Below are 18311 nucleotides of genomic sequence, written 5' to 3' on the forward strand. Positions count from 1 at the left end.
GAATGGTTCACTACTTTGGAATAGGAGAATACATTCTGTGTCATCTACTCAGTGCCAATCTTGGATATGAAATGGCTCTATTGAACTAAATTCTGTAGATTTTAGCTATATCCTGCAATGCACACCGGCCACTAAATATGGGTAGAAGCCCCATGAAGGCAGTTTACCTGGTAAGCAACAAGATCATCTGAGGCTAGAGCTTTTCTCTTTCTCTGTGACAGCTTCCCTCCAGAATCAGGTGCATCGTGAAGTACTCCAAAGGAAAGGCTCTTAGGGGATTGGATGTTTTTTTTAGGGGAAGGTAAATCCCAGCCTACAAAAACAAAACAAGATCTGGAAATCATTCAAATTTTCTACCCTAGGGCAGAAGATAGTTAAGGCAGTTGGACCAATATACCAGAATGAACTATTTTTTTTATTTAGCAAGTAAGAGTACAGCATTAACTATAGATTCTATAGACCAGGGGTGGCCAAACTGTGGCTCTCAAAATGTCCATGGACTATAAATTCTCAAGAGCTCCTGTGCATGCTGGCAAGGGCTCATGGGTATTATAATCCATGGACATCTGGATAACCACAGTTTGGCAATCCCTGTTGTAGATGAACATTTGGTAACTTGAGTCTCTAACGTGCCATTGGCAAGTAGAGGAGAGTGGGTACAGTTTCTGGTGAAGAACCAGCCCAAAGTAAGGGCCCTTTCCCACAGTACTCAGATCTTGGATTCCATCCCCCATTTACTCAGCTGATCTGCAGCTCACAGCACGAGATCTCTTTTGGAGATATAGTTCACCCTATGTAAGAATATTAGTATGGTGGACTTCCAGGCCTTTTGAAAAAAAGTAGGCTGAATTAGCTTCAAATTTCTACAAGCGGATTATGATTTGGGTTAAAAAAATTAATTGGACACCAAATAGTGAGCATTTAATGTGCAGACTCATAGGATGCCCAAGGCTTTTCCGAGTCTCAAATGCCTGCATTTGGAAGAAATAAAGGTAACCCCTGTGCAAGCACCGAGTCAGGGTGACGCCCTCTAGCGTTTCCATGGCAGCCTCAATACAGGGTGGTTTGCCAGTGCCTTCCCCAGTCATTACCATTTACCCCCCAGCAAGCTGGGTACTCATTTTACCGACCTCGGAAGGATGGAAGGCTGAGTCGACCTTGAGCCGGCTGCAGGGATTGAACTCCCAGCCTCATGGGCAGAGCTTTCAGACTGCATGTCTGCTGCCTTACCACTCTGCGCCACAAGAGGCTCCTATTGGAAGAAATACAGCACATTAATTCATTAAATTTATATTCTGCCTTTCTCCTCAATGGGGACATCATTCTTCACTCCCCCAAACTTCTGACCACAGATCAGATGTCTGTTGGGGTGTGTGTGTATGTTTCAACACTCCCCCCCCCCCGCCACAATGCACCGCCCAAGTCGATCCCAGGGTAAGAGGCCACTCTTTGGGATCGGCTGTTTGTTTGTCTGTGCAGGGAAGGACAGTTCAAACTGGCCTTCCCCACACAGGCTAACAAACAGCTGATCCTGCAGAGTGCCTTCTCTCCCCAGGATCAGGTTGGGCTATGTGTGTGGGGGGGGGGGGGAGGCTGAACTCCCACTGCACATGCTCTGCAGAAAGAAGCCTCTTCATGGATCATTTGGGCTGGGGGGGGGGACGGATTTGAACACACAGCCCAAGTTATCCCACACAGGCAGATGAACAGCTGACCTGGCAGAGTGGCTTCTCTCCCTGGGATCGGCTTGGGCTGTACAGGGAGGGCTGCTTTGAATTAGCCTTCCCTGCATAGTCCAAGCTGATCCTGGGGAAACAAGCCACTCCATGGAATCAGTGAACCAGCCCTCCCTGCTCTGGTTGACAGCTGATTCCAGCGAGGGGATTCTCTTTCTGAAATCGGCTTGGGCTATGCAGGCAGGGCTGGTTTGAATCTCCCACACCCCTCCCGCACAGCCCAACAAACAGCTGATCCGTGGAAAGATCCATGGCTTTGCTTGGGAGCAATATGAGCCAGCCCTCCCCGCACAGCTCAGTCCAATCCCAGGGAGAAAACCCTCTCACTGGAATCAGCAGTTTTTTGGGTGGGAGGGCCAGTTTGCTGAGGGGCTTCTCTTCCCAGGACCAGTCCAAGTCTATCCACAGAGGGGCTTCTCTCTGCTGAACAGCAGACAGACAGACACAGTATTTGCTGGCGTATAAGACCACTTTTCCCCCCTGAAAAACATGCCTCTAAGTAGGGGGGTCATCCTATACGCTGGGTGCACTTCAAGATGGGATAGATATAGCTGCCCATAGTGGCCCATAGTACTGTATTTTGAGTGGAAATGTTGGGGGGTCGTCTTATACGCCCAGTCGTCTTATACGCCGGCAAATACGGGTACATTTATTTCGGTCAACAGCCAGTACAAAATACAAAACAGTAAAACACTATATAAAATTGATTAAAAGTTCCAAAATATTTCCTGTGTTCAATAGATCCATCCTAACCCTTATACATATTTAGCCAGGCACTTCTACATTTAATTGCTAATTTTGCATATTTGGCAATAATATAGGATAAATTCTTATTTTTATCTGAAAGGAGTTCCTTTAATTTGCCTTGTCTTGAAGTAGCCCTTAAGTCAGTAAAGATGGCATACAGTAATTCCTGGCGTATGGAAATCCAAACTCCCTAAATGGGTAACGTCATTAATATAAATGTTAAATAGTTGTGGAGCTAATATGCAGCCCTGTTTGACTCCGTTCACCATTCTTATGGGATCTGTTAAATGTCCCTGAGGGATACATATAACCCTTATTGATATTTGTTTGTGCCCGAAGGCCCGAATCAAAAAGATAAGTTGCTTGTCTATGTTGGCTTTCTCTCATTTCTCCCACAATTTTGTTCTTGACACTGAATCGAATGCCGATTTAAAATCTACAAAAGCAGCATACAAGGATGTGGTGGAACTGGAGGAGTATTTTGCTATTAGATGGTCCAAAATTAAGCATTGATCTATGGTGGATCTTGCTTAATTTTGGACCATCTAATAGCAAAATACTCCTCCAGTTCCACCACATCCTTGTATGCTGCTTTTGTAGATTTTAAATCGGCATTCAATTCAGTGTCAAGAACAAAATTGTGGGAGAAATGAGAGAAAGCCAACATTGATCTATTAAGCATTGATCTATGGTGGATCTTCCCCCTTCAAGGATCGCTGCCTTGCCATGGCAAGGGGGCTTGCGTAGCTCAGTGAAGCTATGAGCTATGCCGTGTAGGGCTACCCAAGACGGACAGGTCATAGCTGAGAACTTTGACAAAAAGTGATCCACTGGAGAAGGAAATGGCAAACCACTCCAGTATCTTTGCCATGAAAACCCAATGGACAGGTTCAAAAGGCAAAACGATATGGAGTCACTGAAGCAGTCAGTGCAAACTTAAATGGACTCCGGGGAATGGTAGAGGACAGGAAGGCCTGGAGGATCATTGTCCATGGGGTTGCGATGGGTCAGACATGACTTTGCACCTAACAACAACAACAATGGTGGATCTTCCTTCTCTGAACCCTCCTTGTTCTTCAGCTGGGTAATTATTATTTTGATCTAACCAGTCCCTTAATTTCCACTGCAGATGTTTTGCATATAATTTACTTAGTGTGCTTAATAAGCTTATGGGTCTATAATTGGATGGGTCATCCTTGTTGCCCTTTTTGTATATAGGGGCAACAATACCTGTTTCCTCGCCTTTTGGAATCGTACCAGTTTTATCCACGATTTATTTATTTAGATTTTTATACCGCCCTTCCCTACGCTCTGGGTGGTTTACATTAAAAAATTTGGAACATTTACATAGAACACTATCAAAATCAATATGACTATACTGTTATACTAATAACAACAACACGTCAACTAGAACAGCACTTCAACAATAACTTTGACACTCCCTCAACAGGTTCGATCTCTCAGCCTTGGGGGGACCTGCAGATGTTAGTGAATAACTTTGTCAGTACTGGAACCCACCAATCAGTATTGTTCTTAATTAAATCTGATGAGACTAAATGTGAGTCCTAATTAGATTTTTTTACCTCAGAGGAATTGACAGGTGACCAAATTGGCAAGTTGGTTATGTTGTCCTCACTGTCCAAAACCAAATCTTCAATGTTTATAGATGCATAAAGGAGATTAAAATGTTTCTCCCATATTATTGGAGGGATGGTTGAATAGGAGTAAAGTATTTTTGTACAACCAAAAACCAACTTCCAAAGCCGAGTCATCCTTAAGAGTTGCTTGCCTAAGCTTATCCCAAGCAAACATATCCTTCTTTTTACGAAGAATGATTTATACTGTTGCTTTTTTGCTTTCAACTCTAACATTGCTTGTATGGGTTACTTCTGTAGTTGGCATATTGTACCCTAAACGCATGCTTTGCAACCCTACAGTCGGTGTCAAACCGTGATTTGGAATTACTGCTTCTATATTTTAGTATTCTGTTTTGAGAATTAGGACGTCTTGAATTACTGCTGATCAGCAGTTTGTCAACATCCAGTACAGGTCAGGGGGGAAAAATCACTTTACACCAATACCTACAGGTCAGAACTTTTTCAGGAGACTCTTCTACAACTGCAACTTCAAACCCAGGATCTGAACACCTGTGATAAAAATAGTATTTGATTTATTGACTATAATTATATACGGCACCCAATAATAAATTTCCCAAGGGAGCAGCGACCAAGCCACAAAGAACAAAATACAAGAAAAGGAACATTCAACAAAACAGCAGCAGGGTTCCTAATTTCTTTAAGAACTGATTAAAAGACGTATCACTGGTTGATGCTTATGGATATATGCATCATCCAAAAAAGACTACTTTTCGTATTTATCTATAATTTGATTTTTATACCACTCCTCAAGAAGTTTCAGGGTGATTTACAGTAGTAAGGAATAAACACATCACTAAAACAGTTTAAAACACAGTTCAACTAATCCAAACCTCCTGCTGCCCTCTGTCTCATGCCAAATTGACTATGGAAGGGAGCCAATGAGAAGAGGGAGGTATATACGATTTCTAACTGCCATGGTCTCAGACACAGGCCTGGTGGAAGAGTGACGTCTTTGACAGCTGTCAGGGACTGGATTTCAACTGGCAATTCATCCCACCAGGTTACAGCCAGGCCGAATCTAGAACACCTAAGTCAGAAATCACGGTTTGGATTTGACTAAATCTGAAAAGTACTAGGTTTATTCCCCTGTCTTTTCATGCTGGAAGGGAAGGGAGCATGTGAAGGGTGGGCGCTACTCAAACAAGAGCTATTGCATGCTCAATCAATGACTATCCCAGAAAGACGAAAACACTGCAGGAGCTCTAAGAAGCCTATTTGGATGAACAGAGAGATGGCATGAGAGATGAATTCAGGAGGCTAAATGTGAAAATATGGGATAAGACCTAAATATCAAGAAGACGAAGATTATGAGAACTACTGGCAGTAGCACCAAAGTCACGACTGACAATGAGAACATTGAATGTTTTGATGATTTCATCTTTCTTGGCTCTATGACCACTCAAAGTGGTGGATGCAGCCATGAAATCAGATGACGAAAGCACTGGGCTGGAACGCAATGTTAGGCATGAATCAAATATAGAAGAGTAAGGATATCAGCCTTAATACAAAGTGCCAGCTAGTCAACACTATTGTCTTCCCCATAACAACCCATGGATGCGAAAGCTGGACCCTGAAGAAGGATCAAAGATGGTGAGGGGTTTGGAGACCAAGGTGTATGAAGAAAGGTTGGGGGAGCTTGGTCTGTTTAGCCTAGAGAGGAGATTACTGAGAGGGGATCTGATAACCATCTTCAAGTATTTAAAAGGGTGTCTGTCATATGGAGGATGGAGCAGAATTGTTCTCTCTTGCCCCAGAGGGACAGACCAGAACGATGAAATTAATTCAAAAGAAATCCCATCTAAACATCCAGAAGAAGTTCCTGACAGTTCAAGCAGCTTTGTGTGTTCATGTGTGAGAGCACAGAGGCTTCAGAGAAAGGGTGGGGGGTGCTAGAGAGGACAGGTCCTTTATTTCCATCTTTGGAATGAAATGTATAGGTCAAGGAGGCTTACCTTTCCCTGTTCTCTTCAGCAGCAGTTCTTTTACAGTGGGAACCACCTGTCCACACAAGCCCTACTGGGCATCAACCCTGGCCACTTTGCTGGAATATGGCCAGAGCCATAAGGTAGTAACACTACCTTAGACATACACAATAAGACACAGGCAACAGCAAAAGACACTCTGCATAACTCATAAGAGAAGAAGAGCTGGGGTTTTTATATCCCACCTTTCACTACCAAATTGGCTTACAAATACTTTTCCCTTCCTCCCCCCACAACAGACACCCTAGGTAGATAGTGGCCAACCCGAGTTCTAACAAAACTGCTCTGTGCAAACAGCCCTAAGAGAAGCGATTAGCCCAAGGTCACCCAACTGGCTGCTTATGGAGGATCGGGGAATCAAACCCAGTTCTCCAGAATACAGGCTGCTGCTCTTAAACACTACATCATGCTGGCTCTCAAATGGCTAGGCAACCAGAAAAGTCTTCAGGTTTGTTGTCAGGAAAAGGATTGTGTGGAAAGCTCTGAACTGCATGCTCAACAGAACAGAAAGTAAGTATCTGGTGCAGGAAGTTACTGAAAGCTTCCCTCTCTCTATCCAAAACAGCACGAGCAAGTCAGCCCGTTTGGTGTCAAACTCACCGGCCTTGGATCTGCCTGTACAGCAGACGCCTGGAGATCTGCTTGTGCAATGGTGTCTCAGCCACCTGCTTGGTCAGTAGCTTGTGATGATCTGAAAGATGCAAAGCAATAGTTTTGCAAGGTGTCCAACCTGCATGATGGCCTAAGTCAGGGGTAGTCTGCGGCCCTCTGGGGCCCTCTGATGAACGCTGGCAGGGGCTCATGGGAATGGCAGTCCATGGACATCTGGAGGGCCACAGTTTGACTACCCCTGGCCTAGGCTCAGCAAGGTGGAAAATAACATTTCTGTTTTGCTAGCTGCAATATTTCCATCTTCTGCTATGGCAGCATCCTGGCCCTTGCCGCCCTGATAATCACAGAAGCCACGCCTGTGCAGCCCATCTGTGAACAATGCTGTGAACAGTGCAGTACACAAGCCGTCCAGTGAATAAAGCAACAACTGATGCTGGAAGTTAAGTATATGGGCTGTTTTCCCTTCATAACTGAACAGATTATACAAGTCTGCAGACTCTTAATAGCAAAGCTTTTCAGGGATTGTATCGCTTTAAGCCTCAGGGGGAAGAGAGTACATGTTTGGTTACTTCTGGAACGTGGGGACAGAACTTCACTGAACATACAAAACTAGCCTGCTATACCCGCATAAGCACAAAATACCTGCACCCTTCTTTCTGATATAGTTTTGCTATATACATGGAGGCATTCTTAGGGGGAAGCAGTCCCCCTAAATAGTGCACACCCACAGGAGCACAGTCCATGCAAAACTTTGTTTCCCCAGTAGAAAACAAGGATGTCGTATTTTAAATTAGGGGTAGTCAACCTGCGGTCCTCCAGATGTTCATGGACTACAATTCCCATGAGCCCCTGCCAGCGTTTGCTGGCAGGGGGCTCATGGGAATTGTAGTCCATGAACATCTGGAGGACCCCAGGTTGACTACCTCTGCTTTAAAGAACAGAGCAGGAAACTATAGAATGCAATATGGCTGAAAAATCAGAGCACAGCATCCAAATGAAGCACTTTCACCTCACCTTTAGGGGCCTCAGTAGATGGGCTGTGTTTGAACTTAAGCTCCTCCAAAGCAGATACGGACCAACTTCGAGGGATCCTTTTGCGGCGAGGGTGCATTTCCTCATTGAAGAGGTTCCTTCGCACCTTTGTCACTTCTGCCAGAAGAGAAGCCAAATACTAAGCAAAAGAAGATTTTAACCCTAATATAAAACAAAGCATACACTCTGAGGGTAAAAAAGAAGAACGGTTGGTTCTTATATGCCGCTTTTCTCTACCCAAAGGAGTCTCAAAGTGGCTTACAGTCGCCTTCCCTTTCCTCTCCCCACAACAGACACCCTGGGAGGGAGGTGAGGCTGAGGGAGCCCTGATATTCCTGATACAGCTTTATCAGCATCCTGGTGAGCTCAAGATCACCCAGCTGGCTGCATGTGGGGGAGTGCAGAATTGAACCCGGCTCGCCAGATTAGAAGTCCACACTCCTAACCACGACACCAAACCATGTCTAAGTCCAGTGGCAGATTTAAGACCAATAAAGTTTTATAAGCTTTTGTGTACTCTTCCTTTGTAAAGTGCTTTTCAAGGAATTTTGCACTCAGCTACTGATTATTTACTTTAAAAAGATGTGGATGATCAAAAGATATGCTTTGTTTGGCCTCATGTTATGTAACATGCAACATTTCACTATAAAAAACAAAGGTGGGTATCAGTTTCCTTGAATTCCTTGGGTTTCAGCAAAAGTTCATGCAATTTTATGCTCCACAGGTCTCACAAGTTTTGTCAGCTTTTATGAAAAGAAGCACAGAGAAAGTGCCGTGCGTGCGCTTCCCTCCCCCCCCCCCCCCCCAGTAAGAAGCTTGCCAGGCTGCAAGCTTGCAGCCTGGGAAGTTTCTTACTGCGGGGGGGGGGGGGGGAGCGCATGCGCTGCACCCCGTGGTTGGGGACCACCGATCTAGAGGACTGGGCCAGAGGGTACATAGTTCACATAAGGTACTGTTGGCAAAGGGAAAGTAGGTAAGTCAGTGTACCCTCTTAATAGGTAAAAGTTAAAGGTATCCCCTGTGCAAGCACCGGGTCGTGTCTGACCCTTGGGGTGACGCCCTCCAGCGTTTTCATGGCAGACTCAATACGGGGTGGTTTGCCAGTGCCTTCCCCAGTCATTACCGTTTACCCCCCAGCAAGCTGGGTACTCATTTTACCGACCTCGGAAGGATGGAAGGCTGAGTCAACCTTGAGCCGGCTGCTGGGATCGAATTCCCAGCCTCATGGGCCCCTCTGCACCACAAGAGGCTCTTTTACCCTCTTAATATGTAGCCACAAATATGACCAGTTACACAAACATGGCCCCTTCCAGGGCCTGAAAGATCCAGATTGATTTCTACATTTTGTGAACTCTGCTTGAATCAGAACAGTGGGCCTTCCAGTTCAGCAGTGGCCAACCAGATGCCCCAGAAAGCCCACAAGCAGAACTCGAAGCTATCGGCATTCCTCTACTCTTGCCTTCTCTAATAACTACTATGGTCATCAGGAAGCTGGGAAGAGAAACGTGCATATAAAACTATGATCTAGTCCTTGACTAAGGAAAGAAAAAGAGGCATACCTTGCACTGGTGTTTTCTGTGCCGCTGGAAATAGTTTCATGTCATGGGATGCATGAGAACTATCCTGTAATTATAAGAATGCATTAAAAAAATTCTAAACTGCATCTATGGCTAGGTGTCAGTCTGAAAACTAATGCCTGGAACCCAAATCTGTTTATTTCAAAATCATCTCTGCTGAAATCAAACTCAATGTAACTTTTATTATGCTGCACTGGGGATAGCATTAAGGAAGGCACAAATGTTAAGTTATACTAATTACTGGGATTGCTTCTTGCAGTTGGACTCTCTGTCTTGGAAGCTTCTTGTCTGGTGCCCCTCTAATACGTTAAAGTCTATTTATGCTAGACTGGATCCCACCCATTCATCCTGCAGTTTCTGGTACATAATGTCATGATGATATCAATTTGATCTACTTTTACACGATACATTAACATTATGGGCCAAACCAGACCTAAAAATGGGGATTTTTAAAAACACTGAATCGATTTGATAGACTATGATAATGTTTTTGTCACTTGTCAACTTCTGCTGAAGAAATTTATTTACAAATACACCTGTTGCTATTTAAATATGGCTCTGTGGCATGGAATCTGAGTCATCTCTGCTCCTAGAAATCCTAATTGAATTGATGCAGAAAAAGAAGTCTACAATATGTTTGTATCCCATATCCCATTGTATATACGGCACTGGTCAGACCACACCTGTGGTCTGTGTGCAATTCTGGAGGCTTCAAGAAGGACGTAGATAAAATTGAAAGGGTACAGAGGAGAGTGACGAGGATGATCTGGGGCCAAGGGACCAAGCCCTATGAAGATAGGTTGAGGGACTTGGGAATGTTCAGCCTGGAGAAAAGGAGGTTGAGAGGGGACATGATAGCCCTCTTTAAGTATTTGAAAGGTCACTTGGAGGAGGGCAGGATGCTGTTTCCGTTGGCTGCAGAGGAGAGGACGCGCAGTAATGGGTTTAAACTACAAGTACAACGATAGAGGCTAGATATCAGGAAAAACTTTTTCACAGTCAGAGTAGTTCGGCAGTGGAATAGGCTGCCTAAGGAGGTGGTGAGCTCCCCCTCACTGGCAGTCTTCAGGCAAAGGTTGGATACACACTTTTCTTGGATGCTTTAGGATGCTTTGGGCTATTCCTGCGTAGAGCAGGGGGTTGGACTAGATGGCCTGTGTAGCCCCTTCCAACTCCATGATTCTATGATTCTATGCCTGTCTATAAATCAGGCTCTCTCAACCAGGGTTTCATGAAAAAAGGCTGCCTAAGGAGGTGGTGAGCTCCCCCTCACTGGCAGTCTTCAGGCAAAGGTTGGATACACACTTTTCTTCGATGTTTTAGGATGCTTAGGGCTGATCCTGCGTTGAGCAGGGGGTTGGACTAGATGCCCTGTATGGCCCCTTCCAACTCTATGATTCTATGCTGGCATTATAACTCACAGGATGCATCCCATAAACATATGCTTTGGATGAGTCCAATCATTTGAATTTCCTGGGAAGAGTTTATTACGTATTTTGTATTAGAATATTCATTGATTTTTGAGGATGCTTATATACTGTATATACTCCTGTATAAGCTGAGTTTTTCAACACATTTTTGCTCTGAGCTTGCTCTGGCATCTTGTAGGACATCAACAGTTTGACTGAGGGACTCTGATTTTTTTTCTCCCTTGCCTTCACTTTTCTTCTTCCTCTTCTTAATCACTTCTTCCAAACTATTCTTTTGGTTTCTGTGGGTGTGGTGGGTTTTGGGAGTGCTTTGGGATTTACTGTTTCTTTCTCCTACTGTTTCTTTCTTTTATCTGAGGGGCAGCATTGTTTGGCTTTTCTTCTTGGTGTTGTGTTCCTTTTAAAAGTTCAGTTTTACAGTTCTTTCTTTCAGTGATCCATTCTGCACAGCAGCAGCCACGCTGGGCTGTTGCTGGGCATTGTGCCGGGGCAGGATGCTCTGGCGCTTCCCGTGTACTGATGGGGGAAGAATCCCCCGGAGTATTCAGGCTGCCGGGCGCACACACACAACACCAGGGCTGGAAAGCTCGACACCCTGCCTGGAGGCAGCAATAGCGAAAAGGTGAGTGGGGGGGGGGGAGAGTGAGGGGAATGGGGCAACAGTGGCGGGGAGCGACATGCTGATCTCCCACCAAGGTGGGGGCGAAGGGACACCCTGGTCGGCTCCGCAGAGCCGGCAGGGGCACGCAGTGTTCCTCCAGGGACACCGTAGGTTAAGGCAAGGGCCGGTCCAAAGGGCCTGGCTCTTCCACTTATGCACGGGGCTTGCCTGACCCATCCCCCGCTGGCACCCGCAGCATCCCAGGGAGCGCGGAAGATTCTGTGTTCCCTTGTTGCGGGTCTTCTGGGGCACAGCGCTGGGCCAGTGCATAATCGGTCACTGTTTTGTTCTGGGGGGCACTGTAGTTGTTAGTTGTCCATTCTCCCAGTTTGGTATCTGTCGTACTTGATGTAGTAGGTTGCCTACTTTGGGTACTGTTGTTCTGCTCTGGTTTGCTGGCCTGGGGGGCACTGTTTGGTTCTCCTGCCAGAGCTGTTCTCACAGAGCAGTTCTGGCATAGCTCTCTCAGGGGGTCTGGCATCAACAGAGGAAGGGAAGGCGATTGTAAGCCGCTTTGAGACTCCTTTGGTTAGTGAAAAGCCGGGTACAAAAACCAGCAGCTATTCATCCTCTTGACTTTTCTATTTGTGGAGGAAGGGGGGGGGGAGGCTGGATGGGAGAGCCTGTGATGATGGAGCATGGATTAAGCACTTAGGCCACCCTGAACTCCTTCACTGGAGGTCAGTAGGGTAGGTTCACATGATAATCCTGCTGAGGAGGAGGAAGGTGTCCATGTGACACTCCCCCCTTGCTTTCTGATGCTATGGATGACAGTGAAGACAGCACTTTGTATGAGAACGACAGCAGTGATGGGGATGACTGCAAACTCAGTCTGTGCTGATAACTTCACACCAGCTAAAGCTGAAGCTCTTTTTAGACATACAGCTGATGAGGAGGAATCCAGTTTTAACAGATTTTAACTCTTGTGTTTTAGCTTGGTTGCTGATTGAGCTAAGGCTTTTGCACTTTTTAACCTACTGATGCCTCAATTAATGTAAATTTACCAGTAGCTGCTGCATTTCCCACCCTTGTCGTATAACTCGAGTCAATACGTTTTCCCAGTTTTTGTGGTAAAATTAGGTGCCTTGGCTTATACTCAAGTATATAAGGTACTTTTTCAAGTACCTGCTGGTCTCTTGGAGGCTGATGGTCTCTATGCCCTTACTATAACTAAAAGCACTATTACAGCACTGAAGAAACAATCTCTGGCAAATTAAGGGAATGAGGATCTCCAGAACTCTAGCAATGTTTGAATGCATGGCATACAGATGACAACTGCATAGGAACCTTTTAGATATCTGGAAACCTTTTACAGAAACTGTGTAGATCTCCTACTGGTGTTGTTATATGTATACTAGTTTATGAATAAAAAATAAATAACTACCTTTCCCCCTTTTTTTAAGTAGAACAGCACTATCAGGACTGTGACTAGCACAACATCATCCAACTGGCTGCATGCCTGGGAGCAGGGAATCAAACACAGCTCACCAGATTTAGAAACCGCTGCTCTTAACCACTACACCACGCTGTGGTTGCTGTAGTTTGAATTTCCCCTTGTTCTTTTTATTTTAAAATATAAATAGCATCAAGCATTAAATAGCATTAAAATAGGAATAGCATCAAGACCACAGAAAGATTGCATATACCGTATTTGCCGGCGTATAAGGAGACCGGGCGTATAAGACGACCCCCCAACATTTCCACTCAAAATATAGAGTTTGTTATATACTCGACGTATAAGACTACCCCCTCTTCCGCACACCTTCCACACACCAAATAAAACGTAAAAGAGCATCAGAAGTGGGGGGGGGGAGAGAGAGAGAGAGAGAGAGAGAGAGAGACATTAAAAAAGAAAAGAAAGAATGCTCGGATAAGTGATTACCGTACCTCCCTTCCCCTGTGCGTTGAACTGAAACAGCGTCCTCTGCTTATTTACATGACTGCAAACAAATAGGGAGCGAGCAAGCGAGCGGAGGGCAGAGCAAAGGATTAGCGTTCCCTGCGCGCCAAGTTTTGCTCTCTTCCTGAATGGGGGCGGCTTCAGAAACCGTGAAAGGAAGGGGGAGCAGAGGCTGGCACCCCCCCCCCCCCCAGCATCCTCCTCCTCCTTCACTCCTTCGCAACTCGCTTGCCCGGCCCTTTGGGAGCTTTCTCTTTCTCTCTCTCTCCCCCTCCCGCTTCAGAGTCTTATGTGTGAGAGAGGGCCCGTTGCTGCCGCGGCGAGGTGGGGCGTGCACGCAGGCACAAGTTTGCTGGGCCCAGCAAGTTCCGAGTCGGGAGGAGTTCAGAAGACAGCAGCAGAGTTGGTGAGCCTCCGCCGCCGCCACCTCCGCCTGGCGGTCACCAAGGCCACTATGGGCAGCTCTGTCTATCCCAACTGAAGTGCACCCGGTGTATAAGACGACCCCCCCACTTGGAGGCATGTTTTTCAGGCGGAAAAACCTGTCTTATACGCCGGCAAATACGGTAGTCACAAAGCAGAAAGGCAAAAGGATACTGTGGACTCTACATTTCAGGTATGGCCTTTACCCCAATAAAAGGCTCTCCAGAGGAAAAATTTACCTTCCTAATATGAGCTTTGGGTGCTTGAGGGATCTCTATTTGACGCACGTTCAGCGATGCTTCAGTCACACTTCGGTGCCTGGATAACCTCCTCTTTCTAAAAGGATAATGTTGTAAAATACATCAGCAACGGGCAATCTAACATTTTGTCTTCATTTATAACATTTCTTTTACAAGTGTTGATTGCCCGTGTATATATATTTGTTTTGTACATTTTTACATTACTGGTCTAAGACGATATTAATAAATACTGTACTGTACCACTGTAATGTTTCAGATCTTATCTTAAAGATCACTGCATCCCATCTGCCCTGGTTGCCAAAGCCTTGGAAAATCGGAAATCCAGAGACATTCAGAAGTAAAACACATTCTGGTTCAAATTCAGTCAGTAGTCCTCCTCACCTTTTCTTGGCTGATCTGGTGCGTAGCTCCTGCAGCCTCTTGGCCTCATCACTTACAGAAGGTGCAAAAGCAGGAAGGGATGAGGCTTGGCTCTCCTGACTGATGGAATCATCACCAAAGAAGTCTGCGGGCAGCACAGAGGCCAGCTTGGGAGGAACCTGTGTTCCCAGACTGTAGTACAAGTTCCCAAGGATTTTCGGTATTGATTCCATATATCTAAGGAAAAAGGAGAACAGGAACTTGGTAAAAGCAAAGTACCCTACTTTGCCAAAGCCCCTAGAAAGCTACCGACAGCCATAGTGGACAATAGTCAAGGAGATGAATCAATGGTTCATGCAAACATAAGGCAGATGGATACATACCTGCACGAACCAAGTCAACACTTACATTTCTACAACGTCTTCTAAAAACCTGGTGAGGTATGCTGGGTCTTCAGTCAAGCACAAGATTCGTAGCACCTCTGTCATCTGCAAGACAAGCAGTGATGAAAACCAGCTGCAGGTCAGTGAGTGGCTAGAGTAGCGGTTCAAAGCCACTGGATCACAGTTCTGATTTCTACTGGAACCCATCGAAACCAGGCTTATTAGCTCACCTCCTCAACAAGCTGTTCCGTTTCATCTGTGCTTTTCTGTACCAAGGAGTGCTGCAGGGACATTTCTAGGCGCAGATACACTTGAAGCTGGCACCTGTAAGAAAATAAAGGGAGGGGGGGGAATTAGAATCATAGAGTTGGAAGGGGCCATCTAGTCCAACCCCCTGCTCAACGCAGGATCAGCCCTAAGCATCCTAAAGCATCCAAGAAAAGTGTGTGTCCAACCTTTGCATGAAGACTGCCAGTGAGGAGGAGCTCACCACCTCCTTAGGCAGCCTATTCCACTGCTGAACTACTCTGACTGTGAAAAACTTTTTCCTGATATCTAGCCTATATCGTTGTACTTGAAGTTTAAACCCATTACTGCGTGTCCTCTCCTCTGCAGCCAACAGAAACAGCATCCTGCCCTCTTCCAAGTGACAATCTTTCAAATACTTAAAGAAGGCTATCATGTCCCCTCTCAACCTCCTTTTGTCCAGGCTGAACATTCCCAAGTCCCTCAACCTATCTTCATAAGGCTTGGTCCCTTGGCCCCAGATCATCCTCGTCGATCTCCTCTGTACCCTTTCAATTTTATCTACGTCCTTCTTGAAGTGAGGCCTCCAGAACTGCACACAGTACTCCAGGTGTGGTCTGACCAGTGCCATATACAATGGGACTATGACATCTTGTGATTTTGATGTGATGCCCCTGTTGATACAGCCCAAAATGGCATTTGCCTTTTTTACTGCTGCATCACACTGCCTGCTCATGTTTAGCTTGCAATCCACAAGTACCCCAAATACAAGTATTCATTGCTGCTGCTGCAGCCTGAATAGCCGTTTATCCTGAGCTCATCAGGTGATAAACTAAATATGGTTGTCCAGTCAGTACTAGGATGGGAGGCCACCAAAAAAGACTGGAGATGCTATGAAGAAGAAAGCAATGGCCAACCAACTCTGCTCATCTCTTGCCTTAAAAATCCCATGGTTTTGAAATCTCCATGCGTTGGCTGGGACTTGACAGTACACAAATATAATATTAATTGCTGCAGCCTGCTGATTTTCAGAAGTTTATTCTTGTACTATACATGGGGCTACCTTGAGGAAGGTGAAAAAAGCTATGTACTTCAATAATGGCAAAAAATATTAATAGCTACTTTGTAGTGAAACAGCCACCCAGCAAATCCCCCCACTACTGCATGGGGGAATGCCTATAACATAGCACTGGTCATTTCATGTTATTAAGAATAAATTATTTTAGAAAGAAAACGTTGTGCACATACTCTCTGACTTTAACTTGCTTATCAGGAATGCTGCCCAGTTGTTGACGAAGGGCTTTGCTGGTCTTCAGGAGTCTGCTTCGAATTGCACCAGTACAGGCTGCCTGTGGACAAAAAAAGAAGGCAAGAGCTGCTATAAGATAACTGTTCCAGAAGAAATGTACTGAATTGAGTGCATTTAAACCTCAAACCATACGAGTTATCTACAACCCAGAGCATCACCGTTGACGACCTAGCATGCTGACATCACTTCTGGATAATATCAACATGTCAGGACATATTTCCTGGTCCCGTTCAGTGAGAGAAGCTCGCAACAAAAGCAGCTTTTGGGAGAGGGGATTTCCACCCACTTTCCGAAACCCCCAGAGTGGGGGGAGTAATGCCAAAGTGGGGTTTCCTCCGGCCCCAGAGAAGTCCGACATCCTTGCTCTGCATCATACGCACAATTGTCTTGTAGCACATCTGTCCAACTACCTCTCTTTCTTGGACCTCATTTGTCATCTGAAAAATGTTCATAGCTGCCACAATATCACGGGCACATGAAGACAAATTTTCTCCATCAGCCACAGCCTTCTGATAGCTTGCAGTTGCATAGGAGACCATCTCATCCTCAGTTTTGAAGCCTGTTTTCCAAACATATAGACATAGAAACATGTAACTGACAAAAAAAACAAGGATTTGACACAAATGGTTCATGCAATCCAAGGAATGCTAATAGGCCCCTAAACTATATTTGTGAGCAAATTTCTCCCGCATTTAATAAGGAAATAGTCGATGACACTGAAGGGAGAGAAGTGGCATGTAACAGCTCAGTCTCTTCAGACCTCTGAAGTTGGCTAGAGCCTCTTGTGGCACAGAGTGGTAAGCGGCAGAAATGCTTGTCTGAAGCTGTCTGTCCATGAGGCTGGGAATTCGATCCCAGGCAGCCGGCTCAAGGTTGACATCAAGGTTCCATCCTTCCGAGGTCGGTAAAATGAGTACCCAGCTTGCTGGGAGGTAAACGGTAATGACTGGGGAAGTCACTGGCAAACCACCCCATGTTGAGTCTGCCATGAAAACACTAAAGGGCGTCACCCCAAGGGTCAGACTGGTCCCGTTCAGTAGTTGCACAGGGCTGGCACCTGGATGGGAGACCAAGGAAGACTCTGCAGAGGAAGGCACAAGAAAACCACCTCTGCCTCTCACCTACCTTGAAAGCCACATAAGTCAGTTGTAAATAGATAGCACCTATGTATGGAGAAGACAATAGCTGTGCCTTTTCCAATGGAATGGTAAAAAACAGTTTCTAAAACCATGTGAGTTACACAGGAGAGATCACAAAGACACAGTGTGTAAAGATCAGGGTTGCAACAGCAAGGAACCTCACACAGTTGTTTTCTTGCAGACTACTGCTTCCTAAATTAACACCACCCACTCTTCCATAACCAAAGGCTATCCCATTTTCAGCTACTTAATCCCCACACCATGCCTTTTACTATAAAGACACAGTAAAATCCTAAACAGCTGCACCCTTTTAAACCTGTTCTAGTCAATGGGTTTAGAAGCACATAAGGCTGTTTGGGCTTGCACTGCCTGTTTTTAATTCTTAATTCAGAAACTCAGCACTCATCATCATCTTAACACAGCCCGCTGTGCCGCGGGTGCCGCGGACTAAATAAAGCCGTAAGGGCTTAGTGGGAGGAGTTAGGGCGGGCTCTGTCCGGGATGAGGAAGGGTGCCGATTGGCCCCTTCCTCCAGACAGACCATCGGCCGGGCCAATCGGCCGGCGCGAAGCGCCCGCCGATTGGCCCGGCCGATTCCCGCCCTCCCGACAAGGGAGCAACTGCGAGCCGCGCAGAGCGCAGCTCGCAGTTGCTCCCTTGCCAGTGGCCTGACACATCGGGAGGTGCAAAGCGCGTCCGACGCGTCAAGCCGCCGGCCAAGGGAGCCCCCGGCAGTCGCGCGGAGCGAGGCTGCCAGGGGCTCCCTGCCTGGCGGCCTGACGCAGCGAGTTTAAAAATTCTGTTTAAAAATTCCCGAAGATGGAGAACCCACCACCTCCCGAGGAAGCCTGTTCCA

General features: G+C 45.9%; 1 protein-coding gene across 3 annotated transcripts in view; it reads right to left on the minus strand.

Moving 5' to 3' along the window:
• Window positions 1-18311, minus strand: part of TICRR (TOPBP1 interacting checkpoint and replication regulator) — a 32224-nt gene that overhangs the window by 4057 nt on the left and 9856 nt on the right. For all 3 annotated transcript variants that reach the window (XM_077318208.1, XM_077318206.1, XM_077318207.1), the window contains exons 9-19: window positions 16727-16875; window positions 16256-16356; window positions 14992-15085; window positions 14787-14866; window positions 14400-14615; window positions 13998-14094; window positions 9327-9390; window positions 7750-7884; window positions 6724-6814; window positions 4569-4630; window positions 168-313 (exon numbers count right to left, since the gene is read on the minus strand). In XM_077318208.1, coding sequence (XP_077174323.1) covers window positions 168-313; window positions 4569-4630; window positions 6724-6814; window positions 7750-7884; window positions 9327-9390; window positions 13998-14094; window positions 14400-14615; window positions 14787-14866; window positions 14992-15085; window positions 16256-16356; window positions 16727-16875 — 1235 coding nt within the window. The remainder of the gene's footprint in view (window positions 1-167; window positions 314-4568; window positions 4631-6723; window positions 6815-7749; window positions 7885-9326; window positions 9391-13997; window positions 14095-14399; window positions 14616-14786; window positions 14867-14991; window positions 15086-16255; window positions 16357-16726; window positions 16876-18311) is intronic.

Source organism: Paroedura picta, chromosome 18 (genome assembly GCF_049243985.1).
Source record: "Paroedura picta isolate Pp20150507F chromosome 18, Ppicta_v3.0, whole genome shotgun sequence".
In the NCBI taxonomy this organism is placed as follows: domain Eukaryota; kingdom Metazoa; phylum Chordata; class Lepidosauria; order Squamata; family Gekkonidae; genus Paroedura; species Paroedura picta.